Raw genomic sequence first — 21,739 nt, forward strand, 5'->3', positions numbered from 1 at the left:
AACAAACCCAGTCTCAGTTGACAATACGACATTTGTACTGGTCTGATTAGCCGAGTCGGAGATAGGCTGCGTATGTTTTATCTTGAACGGTGGTCGTGATGCGGCTTTTCTAGAGAGGAGACTCAAATATACTCGCCATTCGTAGGAATAACAGGGATTGTGTTTACCTCGTTCGTCTTTCTGGCGAACTAGAGGCAGGTTGTATACTTGAATCGTGTCGGTGTTTTTCAAATGTGAGAGTGGAGCGAGACAGTACTAAATCATTAACCTGTACTCGAGTTGGCCGGTTTACTGCAAATACCTTTTCAGTAAAAAAAAAAGAAATAAATCGTTTATTCCTATTTGGCCATCTTTTACTCTACGGTTTTATATAGTTTTATTGTTTATTTTCCAGATATATTAAAATACAGTTTGAATTTTCATGTAAAAATAGGACTTGAACTATTATGCATGATTGATCTTGTATGAATGACTTTATTAGCAGATTTTATGATGAATAGCATTCTTATTGATGCCAATGATTAACTACTTTATGCATTTCATATCGGTTGATAAGAAAATCCATGTTTACAGGTTTATTTCTGATTTAAAAGAGATTTGCTACGTTTGTTTCCTGATTTATAACTGTGAGATCTCGAGGTTTGCGATGATTAAACACTCGTTCACTGTATGTTAGGTCGTAAGCTACCTAAATAATTTGTTCACTGTATGTAAGGTCAGTAAGCTACCTACATACTTCGTTCACTGTATGTAAGGTCGTAAGCTACCTACATACTTCGTTCACTGTATGTAAGGTCAGTAAGCTACCTACATACTTCGTTCACTGTATGTTAGGTCGTAAGCTACCTACATACTTCGTTCACTGTATGTTAGGTCGTAAGCTACCTGCATACTTCGTTCACTGTATGTTAGGTCGTAAGCTACCTTCATCCTTCGTTCACTGTATGTAAGGTCGTAAGCTACCTACATACTTCGTTCACTGTATGCTAGGTCGTAAGCTACCTACATACTTCGTTCACTGTATGTTAGGTCGTAAGCTACCTACATACTTCGTTCACTGTATGCTAGGTCGTAAGCTACCTGCATACTTCGTTCACTGTATGTTAGGTCGTAAGCTACCTACATACTTCGTTCACTGTATGTTAGGTCGTAAGCTACCTACATACTTCGTTCACTGTATGTTAGGTCGTAAGCTACCTACATACTTCGTTCACTGTATGTTAGGTCGTAAGCTACCTACATACTTCGTTCACTGTATGTTAGGTCGTAAGCTACCTACATACTTCGTTCACTGTATGTTAGGTCGTAAGCTACCTACATACTTCGTTCACTGTATGTTAGGTCGTAAGCTACCTACATTCTTCGTTCACTGTATGTTAGGTCGCAAGCTACCTACATTCTTCGTTCACTGTATGTTAGGTCGTAAGCTACCTACATTCTTCGTTCACTGTATGTTAGGTCGTAAGCTACCTGCATACTTCGTTCACTGTATGTTAGGTCGTAAGCTACCTGAATACTTTGTTCACTGTATGTTAGGTCGTAAGCTACCTGCATACTTCGTTCACTGTATGTAAGGTCGTAAGCTACCTACATACTTAGTTCACTGTATGTTAGGTCGTAAGCTACCTACATACTTCGTTCACTGTATGCTAGGTCGTAAGCTACCTACATTCTTCGTTCACTGTATGTTAGGTCGTAAGTTACCTGAATACTTTGTTCACTGTATGTTAGGTCGTAATCTACCTGCATACTTCGTTCACTGTATGTAAGGTCGTAAGCTACCTACATACTTCGTTCACTGTATGTTAGGTCGTAAGCTACCCACATACTTCGTTCACTGTATTTTAGGTTGTAAGCTACCTACATACTTCGTTCATTGTGTGTTAGGTCGTAAGCTACCCAAATACTTCGTTCACTGTATGTTAGGTCGTAAGCTACCCAAATACTTCGTTCACGGTATGTTAGGTCGTAAGCTACCTTCATACTTCGTTCACTGTATGTTAGGTCGTAAGCGACCCACATACTTCGTACACTGTATGTTAGGTCGTAAGCTACCTACATACTTCGTTCACTGTATGTTAGGTCGAAAGCTACCTACACGCTAATGTGATTCGACGGTATAACGGGTACCACTTATGCTGCAGGACGTATTTACACTCATATGGTACTTTTAAAGTCATGATGTGTTTCCATTTGTTTTACCTACTGGTGCCATTTCTTTTGTTTTGGTTTTTCCTTGGCTTCTGTTGTTATCTTCCTTTTACTGTGTTGTATCATCTTTTTTCTGATTTTGTTGTCATTTTGTTTTACTGAACCCTCAGTTCTTGTTGTCTTTTCCTTTTGTTTTGGTGCCCCCTTTTGTTACTGGTGGTATCTGTCCTTTTGTTTTTGTGCCCCCTTTGGTTACTGTTGTTGTCTTTCCTTTTGTTTTGGTGCCCCCTTTGGTTACTGGTGTTGTTTTTCCTTTTGATTTGGTGTCTCCTTAGTTCCTGTTGTTGTCTGTCCTTTTGTTTTGGTGCCCACTTTGGTTACTGGTGTTGTCTTTCCTTTTGTTTTGGCGCCCCCTTTGGTTACTGGTGTTATCGATCCTTTTGTTTTGGTGCCCCCTTTGGTTACTGGTGTTGTCTTTCCTTTTGTCTTGGTGCCCCCTTTGGTTACTGGTGTTGTTTTTCCTTTTGTTTTGGTGTCTCCTTAGTTCCTGTTGTTGTCTGTCCTTTTGTTTTGGTGCCCACTTTGGTTACTGGTGTTGTCTTTCCTTTTGTTTTGGGGCCCCCTTTGGTTACTGGTGTTATCGGTCCTTTTGTTTTGGTGCCCCCTTTGGTTACTGGTGTTGTCTTTTCTTTTGTGTTGGTGCCCCCTTTGGTAACTGTTGTTGTCTTTCCTTTTGTTTTGGTGCCCCCTTTGGTAACTGTTGTTGTCTTTCCTTTTGTTTTGGTGTCCCCTTTGGTTACTGTTGTTGTCTTTCCTTTTGTTTTGGTGTCCCCCTTTGGTTCCTGTTGTTGTCTGTCCTTTTGTTTTGGTGCCCCCAATGGTTACTGTTGTTTTTCCTTTTGATTTGGTGACTCCTTAGTTCCTGTTGTTGTCTGTCCTTTTGTTTTGGTACCTATTTGGTTACTGTTGTTTTCCCTTTTGTTTTGGTGCCCCCTTTTTTACTGGTGTCTTTCCTTTTGTCTTGGTTCCCCCTTTGGTTACTTTTGTTGTCTTTCCTTTTGTTTTGGTGCCCCCTTTGGTAACTGTTGTTGTCTTTCCTTTTGTTTTGGTGCCCCCTTTGGTAACTGTTGTTGTCTTTCCTTTTGTTTTGGTGCACCCTTTGGTTACTGTTGTTTTTCCTTTTGTCTTGGTGCCCCCTTTGTTTACTGTTGTTGTCTTTCCTCTTGTTTTGGTGCCCCCTTTTGTTACTGTTTTTGCTCTTTCTTTGTTTTTGTGTCCCCTTCGGTTCCTGCTGTTGTTTTCCATTCGTGTGAGTGCCCCTTCGTTTCTGTTTTTCCCCCTTTATTTTGGTGTCTGCTCAATTTCTATTGGTGTATTTTCTCTCACTTTTGTGTGTTCCTCGGTTCCTGTTGTAAGTTTCGTTTGTCATTTTTCATATAGATATAGACCATGTCTTATAACGGACATGTGTGTTCGTCCTTTAATTGACAGTTACTTTTTACTTAATTACCGACTTCCTCTTTCGGGGTATTTGCATCTCTTCAAAATTTGTTTGCGAAAACGACTAAGTGAATGCCCACTATTGTTAATTCTCTGTTAAATAACGAGAACAAATCAAACATGGAAAATTAGGAAGATCTGTTTTGATTTGACGTCAACGACAACTAATTATTATCTAATGAAGCAAGCTCCTGCTCAGCACGATTCGCGTCTTGTAATGATTGGGGGACGGAACTACGAAACAATAGCTCGGAAAGTTTCGTATTCTCTAAAGAGCATGATGGCCATATAGAGTGACTACTAACGAGCGGTGAATTAAAGGATAATAGGACGAGAACCTTCACCCTGTCGGGGGTCGTTGATACTGGGAGGGGCGGTCAGTGCCGGGGGATTGACAACATCTGAGGCAGATGGGACATGCCCGACTAGCAATGTAAAGAAATACAAGCTAATTGCTCGGCAGCATTGGTGGCAAATTTGCCCTTTGTTATAGCACTGTCGGCTCTATACAATAACCTTTAAACAAAATTATGAACAACCGATCCACGTTTTAGTCGCGAGCGCGTTCATTTACCTCGAGGCATTTCGTTATTGTTAGGAGTACGAAGTGTTTGGTACCACAACACTTCACTTTTCAATAGTTATTTCTAAACGGGGTTTCTAGTTATAACTCTGCGGTTGTACGGCCAATCATCCTGTCTGCTATTCTCACATTTCAATTATATGAATTTATACGAAGAGAAATAAATATTTTCAATCCACAACATTTACAATACTTAACTAACTATATCTAATTTTTCAATCTTAAACACGTCTTACATTCAGAGTGCTGGCTATGGCTATCGATAAGGGGAAACACTCAGGAAAGGTTGTGCATTGTATACATATCAATATTATATTAATTACTATTATATCCCTAGATAGTATGTACATTTTATATAGGCCTACTGTACCATGCAAATAAATAGTTCGTTGTTCTTTATCTAGATATGTTAAACAAAACAAAAACATCTTTATCATTGGATGTGCATCACTAATTATCTACGGTACGATTTTGCAGCTTTTAATTTAGTTTTTATTGCAAAAGAATTTGATAAATTTCAGCTAACAAATACAAGTTAATCCAACAATAAAAAGCAAGTTGGCCGTAACATATCTTCACTGTTTGAAATTTATTCGGCAGTAAACATTTAACTCGCCAACAGGATAATGCCACAAGAATAAGCGCTTGTGTGGTGTTTGTAAGCTGTGACATGTACACCCCATAGTCATGGGAGGGTTGTAAATTGTCACTATTGAAAATGAAGGTGGTTGTGATTATCATATTGTGCAGAACAGCTACCTGAATGTTTGGAATAAGTTACCTTTCTGTATTTGATGGGATATATGATGATGGGATTCACATTGTGTAGGAAACGATTACTCTCGCGTTTGACTAAGCCCGAGTTTCCTCTGCCTCTGACACCAGACTTAGACATTTTGACAGAAAGATGTCTCCCACATCAGACATCAATCTGTCAAAATGTCTAAGTCTGGTGTCAGGGCTACTTTTGACTCTATTTTTGTGCATTCATGTTGACATTATATTATGTCTTTGTTTAGACATTGAGAACTACCACCGTGGTTTATTTTGTCTCTGTATATTGTCGCTGCGGAATATTTCATCCTTGTGCGTCGACATTGTTGAATATTTTGTCCTTGTGTGTTGACGTTGTCTTATGTATATTTTGTCCTTGTGTGTTGACGTTGTCTTAGGTAAATTTTGTCCTTGTGTGTTTTTGGTATATTCTGTCCTTGTGATTCCTGATATCAGGCCATATCATGCTGAAGTTTCTATTTTGCGACGTCTTAGAAACACAAAAGAGATAAATTTAAGAATTATTTTCAATGTTTTATTTTGGTTTCATTATTGCATTGCTTTCAAGTATTTATATCTATTAATATCTATATCTTTATAGCTTTACAGTTGTTTTCCATCTGTCACGTTTGAGTTCAGACGAAATCTTTGTGTTTTGACGATGCGTTGTTATTTTTTTTATTGCATTATTATAACAAAAATATGTTCTTCAAGGTAAAACAAATCCATCGTTTGATAATGTCACCCTGCTAAAAGTGTTCGTACTGTTATATTTGTTATTTAATATCTGTGCCTGGCTCTTACTTTTAATTTCGGATTTCATGATGGCTTTTTGTATTTAATTTTATTCACACCGAATGTATATTTAAATACATAACACCTACATGTGTATACATATATAAATGTTAAAAGCTTCCTGAATCAAATATATGCCCTAATTAGGGAACACAATCAGGAGGTACTACATATTGGGAATTATTGAATAGATATCTCAAAGTTAAAAGTGTAAACAAAAGACCACCAAAACAATATTATTAACGTACTGTATGGTTGCATTCTGCTAACATCACATAGGTACATGTACTAGTATACCATTATACCATTATACCACATATGCACACTCGCATTTGTGTATACGTCACGTAGGATCATACCCACATAACATCAGCCATGTAACATGTAACCCAAACCTCAAAATTCAAATTAAATGTAGGCAAACTTAATTTTATTGGACTTGCAATGCCGTAGATATTGAGGTTATCACTATGTATATACATATTCTAAATCATATGGATTGCTAGTAGTAACATTGATCACTTACAATTGTAAAATATTTATAGATACTCTTAGTATAATCGTGAAACTAAATTGTTATGAACGTGTTTTTGAAAGAAATATTAGAGTAAAGAAGTATTGCTATTAAGTAAAAACAGTTTCTTTATTATTAAATGTACCTACAAGACTACATTATATATGCAATGACTCTTCTTTTTGTCATGAACCGAATTCAATTTTATCACATACAGATGATGCGGGTTTTTGTCCATCCGACGACCATTTCTTCTGGAACAAAACACATGAAAAATACTTATCCAATGAAAATGACATAAATACAACCTATTTGAAAAACATAAAGCAAGCGTAAACCGAATATACTTCAAACAAATTTCAAATGTAGATATCTTTTAATTTAACTTAGAAGAAAACAACGTAAATACCATAGCGATGCGTTTATTTCATATTACAGATATTAATAATATTAATATGTTTTGCGTATAAGGCGATGATTCTAAATTTAATTTAACGTAAACTACTTTATAAAAATAGTGATTGAGAATATGTATATTCAATGAGAATGGTTCAACAGTTTGGGGTAAACTTTATTGATGTTTAGTACTATCGTGGGAAAACATTATACGTTACTGAATTAGAGAACCAGAACCACTTTACATTCCAAAATTATTGAGTATTCACTACCAAACAATTCTAAACGGTCCTTCCTTTCTCACTATTTCAAAGTTCCATTGTTTCTAGATATGACGGTAAATGTGAAAATTTTGTACGGTTTACTCAACACTAAGTTTCCACCCGCTCCGCCTCTATACGAACACATGTATCAGATTATCAAGCTTACCCCAGATCCACAACTTACTGTTAAGCTTTTTTTAATTAACTTAAAAGTAAATGTGAATCTATCATCCGATTCAAAATAACTCCCCCTTTACGAGAACCCATAAAGTATGTATTTCTTGTCAGATATATCTGAACTTAGATAGATGTAGTTTAGGTTTTTAACTTGTCAAGTGGATTATGCTTAGTAAGGGTTGGTCCATACCTGTCTCCACAAACCGTGTTAAGGTTACAACAGTGCGAACTCCTTCAGGTAAAATTATTGCTTTTTTGTTCATTGAAATTGTATCTTTCACTTTCTCTGAGTACAGTGCCCCTTCACTCTAAGTACCGTCTTATGATACAATGATGTTGACTCAGCTAAGATTGGATAAACTATTAAGTGGATTTATTTTTAAGTTCGACAATTGTTAGGGTTTCTGAGTGGTGCCTAAAACATGACTTTCTACAACAATAGAGTACCAAGAGATTTAACAAATAACTTTATAGTTATTTGTCCTGCAATCGTAGTTGTATGTTAAAGGTAAGATCACTATTTGTGTAGAAATCATTTTGTTTGATCTGTGTTACACGTTTTTACATCCTCGTTTCCATTATTGCTATAATTACCTACTCATTTTAATATTGTTTCGTTACTCAGGCGTATTCCCATGACTTGATTCCAAATATACATTTTCGAACACCTGTCAGAAAGAAACTTTTTGGGAATGAAACTTAAACGATGGTATTATTCTCATCAGCGCATTGTCGACATTCGTAAAATAAACAAATAAAAAGTTCCAGTCAATATACATGGATAAAACACAACTCAGTATCAGAAGAGAGACAAACAATGGGAAAGGCCGAGACAAAACAAACCGTTAAAAAGCTACAAAAACACAGTATATTAAATACCGAAATAACATAACCTGTAAAATACATTATGTAGGTAACAAAGTCACAGCGGACATATTTATCAAAATGAAAAATATTAATATCAAGAACTGTATTACATATCTACAAACGCATCAGCTTAGATAAGTAAATTATATAGCGAACCAAGATTTAATGAGCTGGACAACTGTCTTTTATTAACAGGTGATAGTTAAAAAAGAAAGAACCATAAAAGCAGAGAATATTCAAATGATTTAGAAATAACTTGAAGTAATACGCCAGTAATGTACAATGGCATAAATAATAACATAAATTCAAAAAAGCATACCAGATTGTCAAAAAACAGTATTTGAACCCAAAATCGATAAAACAATGGCATAATATGACCAAAGAAAAGATTTACATGGAGGCTATTGAAAGAAGTACAAGACGACCAGGTGTTCGTGAAGGGTAAACGTATTCTTCTCATCTACGACACCCGCCATGTCCATTTAGGTCAAATCTAAGAAATGTCGCGTCCTCTAATTGTAGTGACAACGAAAAATCCCTTATGGAAATCATGATATTTGGAGCAAGCGTAAGTTGGAGAATAAGGGCCGTAACTTTTGAGAAATCGAACATTCATGATAAAAAAATGAAATCGTCCGTCACAAATGTTGCACAAATATCATGCAACGTAATGGTAAGCCGTTAAGTGTTGGTTATAATTGTTAATACCAATGAGATAAGCGGCTAATGACGATGATTCTTTAGTGTTCATCATCTCAAGTTCACGAGGATATCAACGATCAACATGGTCACTGCCGCTGTTTAAAGAGCGCACAGTTTATATTCAGCCGTTGCCACAATTGCATGTTGTTAAAAATGTTGCATGGAAGCAATGCATTTTTTTTGAAAAATGTGAGATGTTTCTTCAAAATTTTAATTGCATTTTATAATGCATTACAGAGGCACGGAATTGTAAATAATAGTATTTCAATGTTACAAAGTCTTGCCGACTTTGACAACACGACTATGACAAAATGTAATTACTTTGAAACTTAAACCAACATCAGCTGATATGTATTAGTGAACGCATGTGAAAGGTATTGTAGGAAGCATGTGTATTTCCAAATTATTTTCCCAAATAAACCTGCTAACGTAACAGTACATGTAAAGCTGTATCCCTCATACAATTGAATTTGTTTTTGTTAGCAGTAGTAAATGAGTATCGTTTACTTGGTTGTGTCTTAAGCTTGAACTATTTTTAGATTGATGCCAGAGCACACAAGCGTTTAGGTAATGAAGAGACGTGAAGCTGGTATAAAAGTCGCGAGTAAAATCGACGTGTTACATGCCATAACTCGCCTGGTTTAAAATAACACACAATACAACACATGGAAACATGTAAATACTGGTAATAATGTGAGAGGGCCTTAATTGAATCTCGTGTTTGCATTCTAACTTGAATTTGTCGTGTGCCTTGGCAGGAGTTCATTCTATTATATACACAATATTATTCTCCTCTTCTACTTTATTTAAACCACATGTATAGTCAAATAAAATAATTTAATTACATAGAATTGTAGGGGCGTGTCTCAGTAGCCAGCTCCTCCTTATTCCACAAAACATAAGGGTAACCCTGCTGCTGGGAACTCTGCCCTATCGATTATTTTAATTTTACGTTACAAACTAAATATTAGATCTACATTGATATCATATATTCTTAAATCAAACACGAATTCACTAATAAACAAAGGGATCGAAAGTTAATTTACTAGGGTCCTTCTTCACTGTGGATACCCATGTACTTATAACAATGTGAAACAGAGTGTATATATAGTCTTAAGTCAACACTAAGATATAATCACATTTATTAAACATAATGAAATGTTTAAACTAATAGAGTGATACACAATAACCATTGTTCATACACAGAATATAGTCTGTATGCGTATCGACATGTTCCTCAAATTGTTTGGATTAATAGTTAAATCGGAGAACATAAATCTGAATGGACCTGATATGATGTTATTACAGTTTTGAATTTTCATATTATATATCAGAAGCGACCAACGACAATTATTTGGGTTATTTCACTTCCTTCTTAGTTTAAGTGTAATTACTCGATTACACATTGTAGCTTCCGCGTATCATTTCAATATATCATTATGATAATTAAGGATTAACTTAACTTAACACCAAAAAACGGAGTGTACTCTAAATAAACCGCGAAGCGAAGCGGTTTATTAAAGGATTAACTTGAATATATTTTCATGTTATGGAGATATAACACACAAAAAAATGGAGTGTACTCTAAATAAACCGTGAAGCGGTTTATGATGAAAATACACTCCGGTTTTTTTGTGTTATAGCTCCATAACATAAAAGATATTTTCAAGTTAATCCTTATAATTTAATCTACTATATGCAATCCCGGTGGAAATCCACTTTTATTGATGGACTCCTTTCTCTTAGAAATGATTGCGCTGCTATATCAGCCAATCAAAAGCGACGTTACAAACGGCGACGTCATTCTTTTACGTTATGGGCTGATAACATATTTTTTTATACCAATGAAAATGCTTGTTACAAGCAAGATTAAATTATGATTAGAGTACACTCCGGTTTTTTGTGTTATAGCTCCATAACATAAAATACATATTAAAGTCAATCCTTATAATTTAATCTACTATACACAATCCCTGTGGAAATCCACTTTTATTGACGGACTCTTTTCTCTTAGAAATTATTACGCCGCTGTATCAGCCAATCAAAAGCGACGTTACAAACGGCGACGTATTTTTTTACGTTACGGGCTGATAGCATGAATTTTTAAGCCAATGAAATTGCTTGTTACAAGCAAGATTAAATTATATGCCTATAATCAAATGGATTTTTAAACAAATTTTAATTAACGACGACGGTTTCGTCATATCGCAAAATAAACTGGGAAATTTAAAAACAACATGTGATATAATAACGTTAAATTGGCATTAATGATAAATTAAAAAAAACACTTAAAATAGCAGAGGAAAAACCCAAGAACCACACATAGGATTGAACGTTTATAATTAGGTAATATATACAGTAGGCCAAAAATAATAAACACCGCAACAAAAAGCTGTTTCGTCCTTAGGATTCATCGGTGATGGTTGGGGCCGAAAAGATGGAAATCAAAATTGGTCTAAACTAATAAATATTAATAATATGCATTCCGTTAATAAGAGGAGTGTTGGTTAATTTCAAATTATCAACGAGTAAAGTGTGCACATACTGAACCGTGCAACTACTCAAAGGATATTACTGTGGCCATCATGGTGACGACAAACCAAGGGGACTAAGAAAGCTTCCGTACCAGCAGAGTCTACCACTAAATAATACGTTTGACTTTCCCAGGAATGGACTTAATCGTTTTTACGTCATGTTTACCTTCAATAAAATGAGAAATAAAACATATCTACAAGACGACACAGTGTTAACAATTGCAACTATTTCATGAAAAAATTGTCCTTAAAAAACAAATATTCTATTCTTATTGAGCAAACTTTAAAGGATAGACGAGCTAGTTTGCATTCCTATTTGTGTGTATACTGGGGACATCAATGTACACAATAAACGCTTATGAAGTTTGTTTAAAAAACAGTAAGTCATCGCACCGTGGAGTCTAAATATTGATGTTAATATTGAATGTTTCACCAGGAAAGAGCACAGGAAAATATCGAGGAAAATAGTGTCAATCTCCACTGACAAAAACGAACATATTGAGCTTGTCTCATAACCAACGGTTAAAGCATCGTCAAATGATTATTGGAATTAAGAAAAAAAAATCAGTATCTGGGTATACTATAACGACAAAACAATGACTTTAAGGTTGACGATGAAATAATATTTTTCATTTTGAACATTTGCAAAACGCTGATACTTTTAATGACAATTAAGGACAATATTTAGAATAGAAAACGAAAGAAAGAAAGTGCAGTGAATATATTTACATTAGTAAAAGCAAACATGGATAATTAGTGTTAGTGATATTTAACATTAATTAGTGCTAGTGATATTTAACATTAATTAGTGTTAGTGATAGTTGACATTAATTAGTGTTAGTGATATTTAGTGATAGTTAACATTAATTAGTGTTAGTGATAGTTAGTGATAGTTAACATTAATTAGTGTTAGTGATATTTAACATTAATTAGTGTTAGTGATAGATAGTGATAGTTAACATTAATTAGTGTTAGTGATAGTTAACATTAATTAGTGTTAGTGATATTTAACATTAATTAATGTTAGTGATAGTTATTGATCGTTAACACTAATTAGTGATATTGATAGTTAACATTAATAAGTGTAAGTGATAGTTAGTGATAGTTGACATTAATTAGTGTAAGTGATAGTTAACATTAATTAGTGTAAGTGATAGTTAGTGATAGTTGACATTAGTTAGTGTTAGTGATAGTTGACATTAATTAGTGTAAGTGATAGTTAGTGATAGTTGACATTAATAAGTGTTAGTGATAGTTAGTGATAGCAAACTTTAATAAGGGTTAGTGATAGTTGACATTAATTAGTGTAAGTGATAGTTAGTGATAGTTGACATTAATTAGTGTTAGTGATAGTTAGTGATAGTTGACATTAATTTATGTAAGTGATAGTTTGTGATAGTTGACATTAATTAGTGTTAGTGATAGTTAGTGATAGCAAACTTTAATAAGAGTTAGTGATAGTTGACATTAATAAGTGTAAGTGATAGTTAGTGATAGTTGACATTAATTAGTGTAAGTGATAGTTAGTGATAGTTGACATTAGTTAGTGTAAGTGATTGTTAGTGATAGTTAACATTAATTTATGTTAGTGATTGATAGTGATAGTTAACATTAATTAATGTTAGTGATTGTTAGGGATAGTTAACATTAACACTAATTAATGTTATATATTATTACAGAACATTTATGTTACCGAAAACTTATCAGTACAAGTGAACATTAGTATTAAATTCGCAAAAGAAAGAATGGATTAATGTTCCTGATCTTATCGCATCTAAATAATTTCTGCGATAATCTTCGATCACATGCAAATTAATGCAGATATTGACATTTCGCGAAATAGTATGACTCATATTTTGCAAAAGACAGGATATGTTAAAAAAAAAAAAAATAGACCATCTCAAAATATTTTCTTGTGGAGTTTATTTTTGTCAGTTTTGTAAATATTAAGTGTTAAAGGTTATTGCTTAAACATCTTATTAATGATGGTGAACTTTTAGTCGACCCGGCATACGTATTTATGTATGTACGATGTCTGAAGCAACGTTTCTTCGTGACGTCCTTACATGCATACGTTTTACTGTAGTTTAAGGTAACATGTTCAGGCTGTGATATGAGCACTGCTAACACAATTGTAGCGCTGTTAACAGACGGGTATTCTCTTCTCAAATTATAACAATGTGATAAACAGGTAAGAATAATAAAGCATATAGCATACCCATCTTTGTTTTACTTGTTTTAGTAAAGCAATTCTATTATCATGCACTGATAATCGCTTAATACCAATGTTCGATTCCTCAATTTGCTTCAAAATAAGGATTAATTATTCGAATCGTCCAAACTGCTAACAAAGTAAGAATCATATCATCGTCTAGCATAAGACATCCTAAAACAGAATTAAATGTGATGAGATTTACAGTACAAACGGACCAGCAGGGTATATCGTGTATCGTATTCCGGGATTACACTCCTCGCCTAACACACTAATTATCCAGCTTCCATTGAGAACTTACTCTATCGCCCTGCTTGTAGTGATGACCTCTCCGCAGGTCTCTAATTGGAGCGGTTCCTTCAATAGCGGCACAACAAAACGAAGGCGTGGCCACTGTTACATGGTTTGGTGGGCGTAACTGGAGGTGGCTACAGGTAGGTTTAATTGAGTCCTCATATTGCAGTTGATAAAACGCGACACTGGTCACGTGGTTTTTCTTTTCATCAGCAATGAAACGAAATCGATTCGTTAAAGCGGAAGGTCGGCTTTCAAAAGTAAAGTGAAACAATTGTAGCATAGAGTCACGTGATGACCACCACTCGACTAAGTTACCTTAAAAGAAACGAGTTACATTTAGACAATTTATACACGCGCGAGCTTTACGATTCGAGTGTTAGAATACGAAAATACTTATACGAATCACATTAGAAACAAAGTGGTACATGTTATTACATTGTGGTACATGTTATTACAGTATTTAGCATACTACTCCTCTCACAAGATGTTCTAGTACAGATACAACTATAGTTTATGTTATGCACATACGAATATCTATGAGAAGATTTCCGTGAATATGCATTACACCATTGCATGAAGGAGGACACATATCTTTGTCAAAAGGAAATACTCTTGAAGAAAAAGTAATGCTCTGAGGCGATGACTTATCGTACTAACATTCTTGTGCTTGTTCACATATAAAGAACGTCTGGTGTCGCCAACAAATGCAGACATAGTTTCTACTAACTGGTGAAAGATATAAAGGTACTTTATAACACAAAGATGGATCAAACATATCTAAACATTGGTTTGATCAGTAGTTACCATGGAGACAGCTCACGAGAGGATGTTCCATCACCTAGTCCAGATTCGAAATCGAAATATCCAGAATACTGTAAAACAATGGTGGTCCAGGGTACGTATATCTAACAGAACATAACGGCGGGCACTCCTTGCAGTTCAGTAAATTATGTTGCTTCCGATGAGTTTTTTATGTTCAAGTTTGGTTTTCAAAGGCCTTGTAATGCATACTATTTAAGGTTTTGTTGTCATTGAAAATGTATCCAAGGAAGATTTTATAGATTCATTTAGTGTAATATGAGTCATATTTTACAAAAAATTAAACCGGCATTGTCGACGATAAAATATAACTAGACAAAGACATGTTTTTACATTTGTTTTTCTCTCAGTTCAATATATTTTAAAACCGCATGTCTCAATTATGATGGAGGCTTTTTACAGTTTATAAATAAATGTTCACAATTTTAAGTATATGGTAGCTGTAATATTTTTCATTCCAAGTTATTTTTTTTGTAATAAATGTACAATTTAACTAAGAACAGGCCTTGTCTATTAAAACCATTTCCAGATTGTAACACGTACATTTCAGGCATTCAGGTAAAAGGATTTGAAAATAACTAGTTAGCTTGGATAATAATACATATAAACCGATATTACTTATTAGAAAATCAGAAATGTTAATAGGAAGAATCGAGTGTCTGATTAGAGGCACATCAAAGTCACTATCACTTCACACAGTGCCATGCTAACCCATTGCACTAGAATTGCATGAATTGAATAATAAATGAGATAAAATAAGTTATAAAACAACGTGATATGATGATAGTCATATCACCTAAATATTTCACTTTTTTTATCAGTATAATTGGGTTCTTTTATATAATATTATATATACGTGTTTACCTGTTTTAGCATATGTCCTATGTATTCTTGTTTCAGTATTTTCCTTATGTTCACATGTGCTTGGTTCACTATAAGTCACTGTGATCATATACTTATGTCAGTATCTGATTATATTTATCTCAAAATACAGTTGTATTTGTACTGGCAATCTGGTGTGTTTTAAAGGAAACTGGTTAATTTAATAATGTCGTCATACAGAGCACACATGTCTTTCTGATACATTGATTTGAATTTTAAGGACATATATATTTACTTTATGGACTCTTGCTTTTCCTGTGAGAGCCACTTTGTTTCTTATTAATTGGATTATTAAGTTTCGATAATTATTTTGAAAATAACGTTCTGGTGTCGCTGGGGATTTTTTTTTTATAATTCAAGGTTACACATGATATGGTAAAAATATGCAACTCAAAATTCTTACTGAGTTGGGAAATTTTCTTGATTTCGAAATTATGTCATTTATAATTTGCTCTGTGTTGACTTTAAAGTGAGCGAGGCAAACAAGTCTGTCAGTCGCCATGATATTGACTATTTTTTTAGTACGATGTCTACTTCTTTAAAACTGTCATTTATCATTTCTCTGCTGTGTCAATGGAAGGCATCCATGTTAACTTACCCTACATATATCAACCATAATATACCAGTATTTGTGAAGTCTATACAACAATACGTAATCCTACATTGTTTTCAAAAAAGGGCCGTCTTCGACACGCGTTCGTCTTTCAGTAATGCCTTTTATATGGTTTTAGTAGTAATATTATTTATTATTTTTTATCGTTATTTCTCTTTATGCTTGGTTTTATTTATGTTATTGTTGAAGTGATTGATTTCTTCACAAACCAACAAATGCCAATTATATAATCAATAATGTATACGATCTTGGAATTTCTATGAAATTCAATGGGTTGTTTTCGATTCTAATGTTTCAATAGTCTGAACACTAAATTAATAAAACGTCATTTACCCAATGTTCCTGTGCATGTACCTTGAACAACCCGAATAGATTAAATGTTTAAAGTTTGAATTACTATACAATACGAATCTAATATCATAATAAAGAACTATGAAATAAATTCACGAAGTTCTAATAACTTTCTTTCATAAATATAACAATCAATTCAAATAAAGATTTGGATAACAGTGTAATAGCCTACAAAATAATTTGTAAGTGTATTCGACAATATCAATGACTACAGCTGTACAATAGATTACTTCAAGAATAAAGAAATATCCCAATGGCAATGCGTATTAAAAAGCTATCTGTGAAACCTAAATGACGAAAAACCTGGATCTTTGTATACATATGAAAAAACCCGGTTTGTAGTTATGATATTTATATACAAATGTATGTATTAAAATAGAGTATGAACACATGCTGTATACCTACATATGCACAAGAACGAGTTTAAACTAGGATCTTTGCATACATATGTATTCAACCACGGGGTGAAATAAGGATCTTTTAAAAAGGGTTGTTGCATACACATGTCTGACATCCTTATGTGGTCTAACACCAACATAAGTTCAGTAACTCTTTGTTTGTCTAAGTTGTGCTTGTGATTATCCTTTACAGGTAGCATTATCAACTTAAGGTCACAAATCAATACCATTGTTGTAACGTGTATAGTGTCAGGCTTATTTTCTGTGAATATATTGTATACACAAACGTCCCGAACACTTGAGGGGGAAAAGACAACACCAGATAAGGTGTCTCCATCATATCGGTAGTACAATGTACAGAAAAACATTGACTGCAACTTTTATAAAAACCTTCAGAGGTCTGTAAATATTGGAATTGTCATCGGAAAGTGTTCACAGAGTACAAAACAGTTGAGGAGGAGTCAAGTGGTCTTCGGTAACATGGCGAGCGTGGCCCACAATTAAGTTACATTTAGAGTCAATATAATGATTTTAGACTGTTTCCAAGAGAATTTCTTTTAAATACATGTGAGTTAGATTAAACCCGTAGCCTGACAAATCCATTTGATTTAAAAAAATATAAATGGTCAATGTACATCCGTCTCCTGAATCTTTCTACTTGTAAAAAGTTTGAAAGAAAAAATAAATAAATTAGATTTCGCAATCATCCGCCTATAACAATGTGTGTATGTTTTTGTGTTTTATAAGTTAATGCTTATACTTTGTGTTTAATAGTTAATGATAGTGTTTGATTAAATAATCGCTTAAAATACAAAGTAAGTTAAGTTTATATCAAAACAATTTAGTTTGTTGATGCAGGAAGGCAAACAAAGTAAATATCTACAGGAACATATCTCCTTTCGTCCATTTAGGACTTAGGTGTGGTACTTATGTCAGAAGATTAAAAATGTGTCTGACGTGTACCACAACATATGTAGAAATACAACAAACTGGGAAAACTCTTTACAACCCTCTATAACGTTACAAATTTACAACTGTGAGCTAGACCAGTAGTTTTATTGATGAACTAGTACTTTGTGTGAACCGTGCAAGACTAAATTAGAGAAACCTCGGAGACTGATAGACCACCAGCAGAGCCAGCCACAAAGTTACGTGATATACAAAGTTTCCAAGCACTCATCTTAAATTTCATTTTGTTGATGCAGAGAGTCATACAAAGTAAATATTTACTGCACATATTTCACTGAGGCTTAACCAGTTGCACAAAGGTCAAAACAATGACAATGCATGTCACAAGTTTTCTGAAACACATGTAGCAAAAGGGGAAGATGCCTTTGCAATCCTTTATTGAAAGTTTAGTTCTAACTAGGGCATACAAAGAGTTGTGACTTACAGAAATGAAACTAGATACAAACTTATTTATTTTGTCGACGACTTTGCTTTGTAAGCGAGGATTTCCAGAAAGGGGGGGNTGGGGGTTCCTGAAGCCCAAAAAACCCCGCTGGATCTGCCACTGCAACACATTCTTTCGTGGAGTAACAATAAAATAAACGTCTCCTCCAGTAAGAGAACGTGGTGTTTCGGAATGATGTAGCACTGTAGTGTAATGTCATTGGGTACAGACATGAGTAACGATGACGGTGACAAGACTCGCGTCCACATTCCACTGTGTCATCCGCCCTAACTGTAACTATTGATGGTATTTTAATGGCCTAATTGTATCTAGTAGTGCTTCAAATGTACATCTATAGTGGAGTCGTCCCGTCCTCTTTTACAATATGACAGTCAATGTGTTTTACGGACTAGATGACATGGATCAAACGGGATTCGGTAGAAACAGTTGACAATTCTTTTGTCGTAGAACCAATTAGTCGGGATGAAATTTGACACAACAATCGAATATTTTCATCGCTATTGTGATTTTTTTTTATTCAATTCAGCAACTCTGTTTAGACAAGTTGTCTGATGCTAACCACGGGCGATAATCAAAACTTTGAAACCTACACGATGAAATGGGGCGTGGTGGGGCTTAGCCTGAGGCCTGGGACACCAACGACGTCCCATGCACTGAGGTGATATCAATGAGTTGGAATTTTATGCAGACTGTCATTTCATTTCTACACACAATGTTTCGTTTCATATTACCCTGTAAAGTTAAACTTGTTTATTGTTGTGAGTATTACTGTCGACAATTGCTATATAGAAATCCTAAAAGACTGATCGACTGGGCTGTGAATTAAACCGATTCGGAGTAACAAAGACGTATAATGATAGAGAAGCCGCCACACAATGGTACTCCACTAGAGAGCACACCAACAGACAAGAGGTCAGTTTAAAAAATAATAATAATAAAACGGCAAACGCGTTGTTAAATCACATGCTGATAACAGATGTAATATTATAGTGAAAAGTTCGATAATTTTCTTTTAATAACGATAGAAATATGATAGGCCTAACGTTAAGTATGGTATAGAAGGCCTACACACAGAACGACAGGGGTCACAACCCTCCCGTAAGGCTGAGTAACAGGAGGGAAGGGATTCAACATCGATTATTCACCGCTGATTACCTTGACGAGACACTAATTTTTTTTTATTTTTTTTAAATAGTCTGAGAAAACGTGTCTAGTATGATAGGATTCATATGCTGCCTTACACAGAGATAACACTTATTGCGTTGTATTCTTTGTTTTAAAGGTTTAGATTTTATGTACAATCCCCATATTGGTTGTCTTATTATAGACTTCTTCAGTCATATTTGCCTAGGTCAGAGGGTTCAATTCATCCATGTAAAATACACTAGTAAAGTAATAGTTATAACAATAACAGAATACTATTTATGACTAAATCAAGACATAACATTGCTTCGTGATGCATAATGTAAATTACTTAGCAATACAATTACAAAATAAACATTAATTGATTATCAACTCAATTACAGAGTAAGTTTACTCTTAAATAACAACAAAATATTCTTTTGATGTTTCCTTAGTTCCTGTTGTTGTCTTTCCTTTTGTTTTGGTGTTTCCTCAGTTCCTGTTGTTGTCTTGTATTTATTTTTTCTTCTCAGCTCCTGTTGTCTTTACTTTTGATTTGATGTCTCTTCAGTTCCTAATGTTGTCTTTCCTTTTGTTGTGGTTTCTTCTCAGCTCCTGTTGTTGTCTTTCCTTTTGTTTTGGTGTTTCCTCAATTGTTGTCATTCCTTTTGTTTTGGTCTCTCCTCAGTTCCTTTTGTTGCATTTCCTTTTGTTTTGTTGTCTTCTCAGTTCCTTTTGTTGCCTTTCCTTTTGTTTTGTTGTCTCCTCAGTTCTTGTTGTTGTCTTTCCTTTTGTTTTGGTGTTTCCTCAGTTCCTGTTGTCGTCTTTACTTTTATTTATTTTTTCTTCTCAGCTCCTGTTGTTGTCTTTCTTTTTGTTTTGGTGTTTCCTTAGTTCCTGTTGCTGTCTTTCCTTTTGTTTTGTTGTCTTCTCAGTTCCTTTTGTTGCCTTTCCTTTTGTTTAGTTGTCTTCTCAGTTCCTTTTGTTGCCTTTCCTTTTGTTTTGGTGTCTCCTCAGTTCTTGTTGTTGCCTTTCCTTTTGTTGTGGTGTCTCCTCAGTTCCTGTTGTTGCCTTTCCTTTTGTTTTGATATCTCCTCAGTTCTTGTTTATGTCTTTTTTTTGTGTTTCCTCAATTGTTGTCTTTCCTTTTGTTTTGATGTCTCTTCAGCTGCTAATGATGTCTTTCCTTTTGTTTTGGTGTCTCCTCAGGTACTGTTATTGTCTTTCTTTTTGGTTTGGTGTCTCCTCAGTTCCTGTTGTTGTCTTTCCTTTTTATTTTGGTGTCTCCTCAGATCCTGTTGTTGTCCTCCCTTTTGATTTGGTGTCTCCTCAGTTCTTGTTGTTGCCTTTCCTTTTTGTTTTGTTGCCTCTTTAATTCCTGTTGTTGTTTTCCCTTTTGTTGTGGTGTCTCCTCAGTTCCTGTTGTTGTCTTCCTTTTTGTTTTGGTGTCTTCTCGGTTCCAGTTATTGTCTTTCCTTTTGTTTTGGTGTCACTTCAGTTCCTGTTGTTGTCTTTCCTTTTGTTTTGGTGGTTCCTAAATTCCTGTTCCTGAGTTCCAATTTTGTCCAAATATCTGAACTTATTAAATAACCCTTTTATAAAATGGTAAAAATAAGCAAAGCTGAACACTCTCACAAACATTATTTACCTCAGAGAAACCCACATAAACAAACAAACCTCAATATAACACTGGTACAACATGATTACATATTTAAATATGTTTCATTTCAGATTCCAATGGTGTCATGAAAGAGCTTGTGTTCCCTAAAGCCCTTGACCTGGACCGTCCCAAGCGGGCCAGGACCACTTTCTCCCCGGAACAGTTGTACCAGCTGGAGAGAGAGTTCCAGCGTAACCAGTACTTAGTAGGAAAGGAACGCACGGAGTTGTCCAAAAATCTTCAGCTTTCGGAAACCCAAGTAATATTTTATATACAAGTTTAGCTTTCCACAAAATGAAAACAATGATATGCAAAACGATACTTTCGTTCTTTCCATAGATATTATTAATTCCAGCTTGTTTTTGACATTCTTGATCTTTTGTGAAAGACTTTCTGCATTTTGACGTTTGATATTAGGTATTTCTTTTACTGAATAACTCTATATATTTTCATAGCATGTACATTGCATGGTGTTTTGGTCTGCTGTAGTGTAGCCTACTCATAAATCGAAAGTAGCATATTGCTTCAATTTTGACAGGTGAAAGTCTGGTTCCAAAACAGAAGAACAAAGTACAAACGAGATCGAGGCCGTGAGGCGGAAGTTAGTGACAGTAAAGCAGAGAGCTTAGCTGCTTGTAACATACTTAGGATCCTACAAACTCGGGCTCCTACCTACCCATCGCCACTCCTACCAACCTACGCCTACCCCTACTGA

General features: G+C 34.7%; 1 protein-coding gene across 1 annotated transcript; it reads left to right on the forward strand.

Annotated features, from left to right (window-relative positions):
* Positions 1–14,527: 14,527 nt before the first annotated feature.
* LOC110449785 (ventral anterior homeobox 2b-like) lies at positions 14,528–21,739 on the forward strand. The gene is made up of 3 exons (XM_021496875.1): positions 14,528–14,660; positions 21,096–21,283; positions 21,563–21,739. The coding sequence occupies exons 1-3, from the start codon at positions 14,528–14,530 to the stop codon at positions 21,737–21,739; spliced, it is 498 nt and encodes a 165-aa protein (XP_021352550.1).

The sequence above is a fragment of the Mizuhopecten yessoensis genome, unplaced genomic scaffold (genome assembly GCF_002113885.1).
Source record: "Mizuhopecten yessoensis strain PY_sf001 unplaced genomic scaffold, ASM211388v2 scaffold4819, whole genome shotgun sequence".
NCBI classification, from domain to species: Eukaryota; Metazoa; Mollusca; class Bivalvia; order Pectinida; family Pectinidae; genus Mizuhopecten; species Mizuhopecten yessoensis.

Coding starts and splice junctions, on each gene's coding strand:
- LOC110449785 (XM_021496875.1), top strand. CDS start 14,528: ATGGATCAAACATATCTAAACATTGGTTTGATCAGTAGTTACCATGGA. Junction 14,661..21,095: donor TAAAACAATGGTGGTCCAGG/GTACGTATATCT, acceptor GTTTCATTTCAG/ATTCCAATGGTGTCATGAAA. Junction 21,284..21,562: donor TTCAGCTTTCGGAAACCCAA/GTAATATTTTAT, acceptor CAATTTTGACAG/GTGAAAGTCTGGTTCCAAAA.